The 2,603-nt window shown below is 37.1% G+C and overlaps 1 protein-coding gene across 1 annotated transcript; it reads left to right on the top strand.

Annotated features, from left to right (window-relative positions):
• Positions 1-1,058: 1,058 nt before the first annotated feature.
• On the top strand, positions 1,059-2,171 carry BESB_085910 (cytochrome b; the record flags this gene model as incomplete). The annotated part of the gene is made up of 1 exon (XM_029366924.1): positions 1,059-2,171. One exon carries the CDS (start codon positions 1,059-1,061, stop codon positions 2,169-2,171), a length of 1,113 nt encoding a protein of 370 aa, XP_029214806.1.
• Between the last annotated feature and the right edge of the window lie 432 nt (positions 2,172-2,603).

Here is a 2,603-nt window from a genome sequence, read left to right as displayed (position 1 = left end):
ACAACCGGATCGTGTTGGCTAGGTGAACTAATCACGTTTCATAAATACAATCAGTGAAAGCTCTTTTGATTTCCATGAACGGAGTTACATATTAGATTCTCTTCGCTCCCATGGTATTTAGTAAGTTAACATTGAAACGTATCCAGTGTAAAGTTTGAACGTAATCCAGCTTTACCTTCTATGTTGTTATGTTAACCAAATAAGTTTCATCGTTGTTGATATTTCATTGACATGTTGATAACATAAATACTAACAAACCACCGGTTTTGGATGGGATTACTTTTAACACCGCATAATATGCTAAAAAGTACCATTCAGGTACGATATGAAGCGGAGTTACAAACCGGTTCACTGGTATGGAGTTATCTGGGTGCGATAATTCGACATAGCTGTGATGTTAAGGAGCATAGGAGATGCTACACGCCTTAATTGGTACTGCATTGATATAATTATCGTACAAGCACTCAGCTAGTTATTGAGAGACACTCACGAGCCCAAAACCATAACTTCGTAATCTCAATGGTTTGTGATAGAACCATAACACAATGATCTTTACACAGTTCAACCCTGTATTATAAAATCCAGTAGACTCATGTCCTTGTCGTTTATATAAATCTATTAATGCTTGTCAAGTTCCTTGTATCTAGTTAGCTCACTGCGTACTTAGGATCAGACCAAAAGAGTTCACTAATGGTACTAGAAAATAGGAGATCGCGTTAGTTCTTGGGAAAACGACTTCCGAACCACCAATATATATTGGTACAAAGAAGTTACCATATCCTCCGTACAAAGCAGGCATTAAGAACATAAAGATCATAGCTAGGCCATGTATCGTTATTATCACATTATAAGTAGCTATCGTCTCTGTACAAATGATCCGCGATCCAGAACTGTATAACTCAAATCGAATAAACAAAGACATTATAGTTCCTAGAATACTGAAGATGACTCCGGTTATGAGATACAGACAACCAAGTTCTTTATGATTGCAGTACACCACCACCCCACTGGACTGCTTAAGACAGCTAAAAGTGTTGGATTTCAATATCACGGTAATCATGTTTGCTTGGAAGCTGGAAGACGGAATCGTTATTAAGCGCCAGGTAGTCCTGGACACTGAATCCATGAGCGTGAACATTGGATGTCACCATGGTTATAGTTACGGTACATATATAAAATCTACAGTACGATTTGAGATTTGTTACGTGACGAGCGGTGTGTTTAAGACTAGTTTACATGCGCTCATTTTAATATGTAGTTATTTAACGAAGTTCTATTGTGCTAGCATGGTTTCGAGAACACACCAAATTTCCATGAGTCTATTCCGGGCACACCTCGTCTTTTATCGGTGTGCTCTCAATCTAAATTCATCTTATAACTTTGGTTTCTTAGTTGCAATTACCTTTGTACTCCAAATAATTACAGGTATCACTTTAGCGTTCCGATATACTTCTGAAGCATCTTGTGCATTTGCTAGTGTTCAACATCTAGTTAGAGAGGTAGCAGCAGGATGGGAATTTAGGATGTTGCATGCAACAACTGCTTCTTTCGTCTTCTTGTGTATCTTAATACACATGTCTCGAGGTATGTATAACTCCAGCTATAGTTATTTAACTACTGCTTGGATGTCTGGTTTAGTTTTATATCTACTTACTATAGCCACTGCTTTCCTCGGTTATGTACTACCATGGGGACAGATGAGTTTCTGGGGTGCTACAGTCATTACTAATCTCCTTTCTCCAATACCATATTTAGTACCTTGGTTACTCGGTGGATACTATGTATCTGATGTAACATTAAAACGATTCTTTGTATTGCACTTTATATTACCTTTTGTAGGTTGCATTCTAATTGTATTACACATCTTCTATTTACATTTAAATGGTTCTAGTAACCCTGCAGGTATTGATTCCGCACTTAAAGTAGCCTTCTATCCTCATATGTTAATGACCGATGCTAAATGTCTATCCTATCTAATTGGTTTAATTTTCTTACAAACGGCTTTTGGTTTGATTGAATTATCGCACCCAGATAACTCCATACCAGTGAACCGGTTTGTAACTCCGCTTCATATCGTACCTGAATGGTACTTTTTAGCATATTATGCGGTGTTAAAAGTAATCCCATCCAAAACCGGTGGTTTGTTAGTATTTTATGTCCTCTCTCATTAACTTAGCTCTTTTATCTGAAATTCGAGCTTTGAATACTCGAATGTTGATACGAAACATTTTATGACTCGAAATGTAGTCAGTGGATGGGTAATTTGGGTATACAGTATGATCTTCTTGATTATTATTGGTAGTGCTATTCCACAAGCGACTTATATCTTATATGGTAGATTAGCTATCGTATATCTTACTACCGATTGGTTCTATGCTTATACTAAATCAATAGTTATAATGACTACAGCTTCCAAGAACATGATTACCGTGATATTGAAATCCAACACTTTTAGCTGTCTTAAGCAGTCCAGTGGGGTGGTGGTGTACTGCAATCATAAAGAACTTGGTTGTCTGTATCTCATAACCGGAGTCATCTTCAGTATTCTAGGAACTATAATGTCTTTGTTTATTCGATTTGAGTGAACACATAAGATCATCGAA

The sequence above is a fragment of the Besnoitia besnoiti genome (genome assembly GCF_002563875.1).
Source record: "Besnoitia besnoiti strain Bb-Ger1 chromosome Unknown contig00090, whole genome shotgun sequence".
Taxonomy (NCBI): domain Eukaryota; phylum Apicomplexa; class Conoidasida; order Eucoccidiorida; family Sarcocystidae; genus Besnoitia; species Besnoitia besnoiti.
The sequence above is the reverse complement of the archived record's forward strand: the minus strand, read 5'-3'. Positions and strand labels throughout refer to the sequence as shown.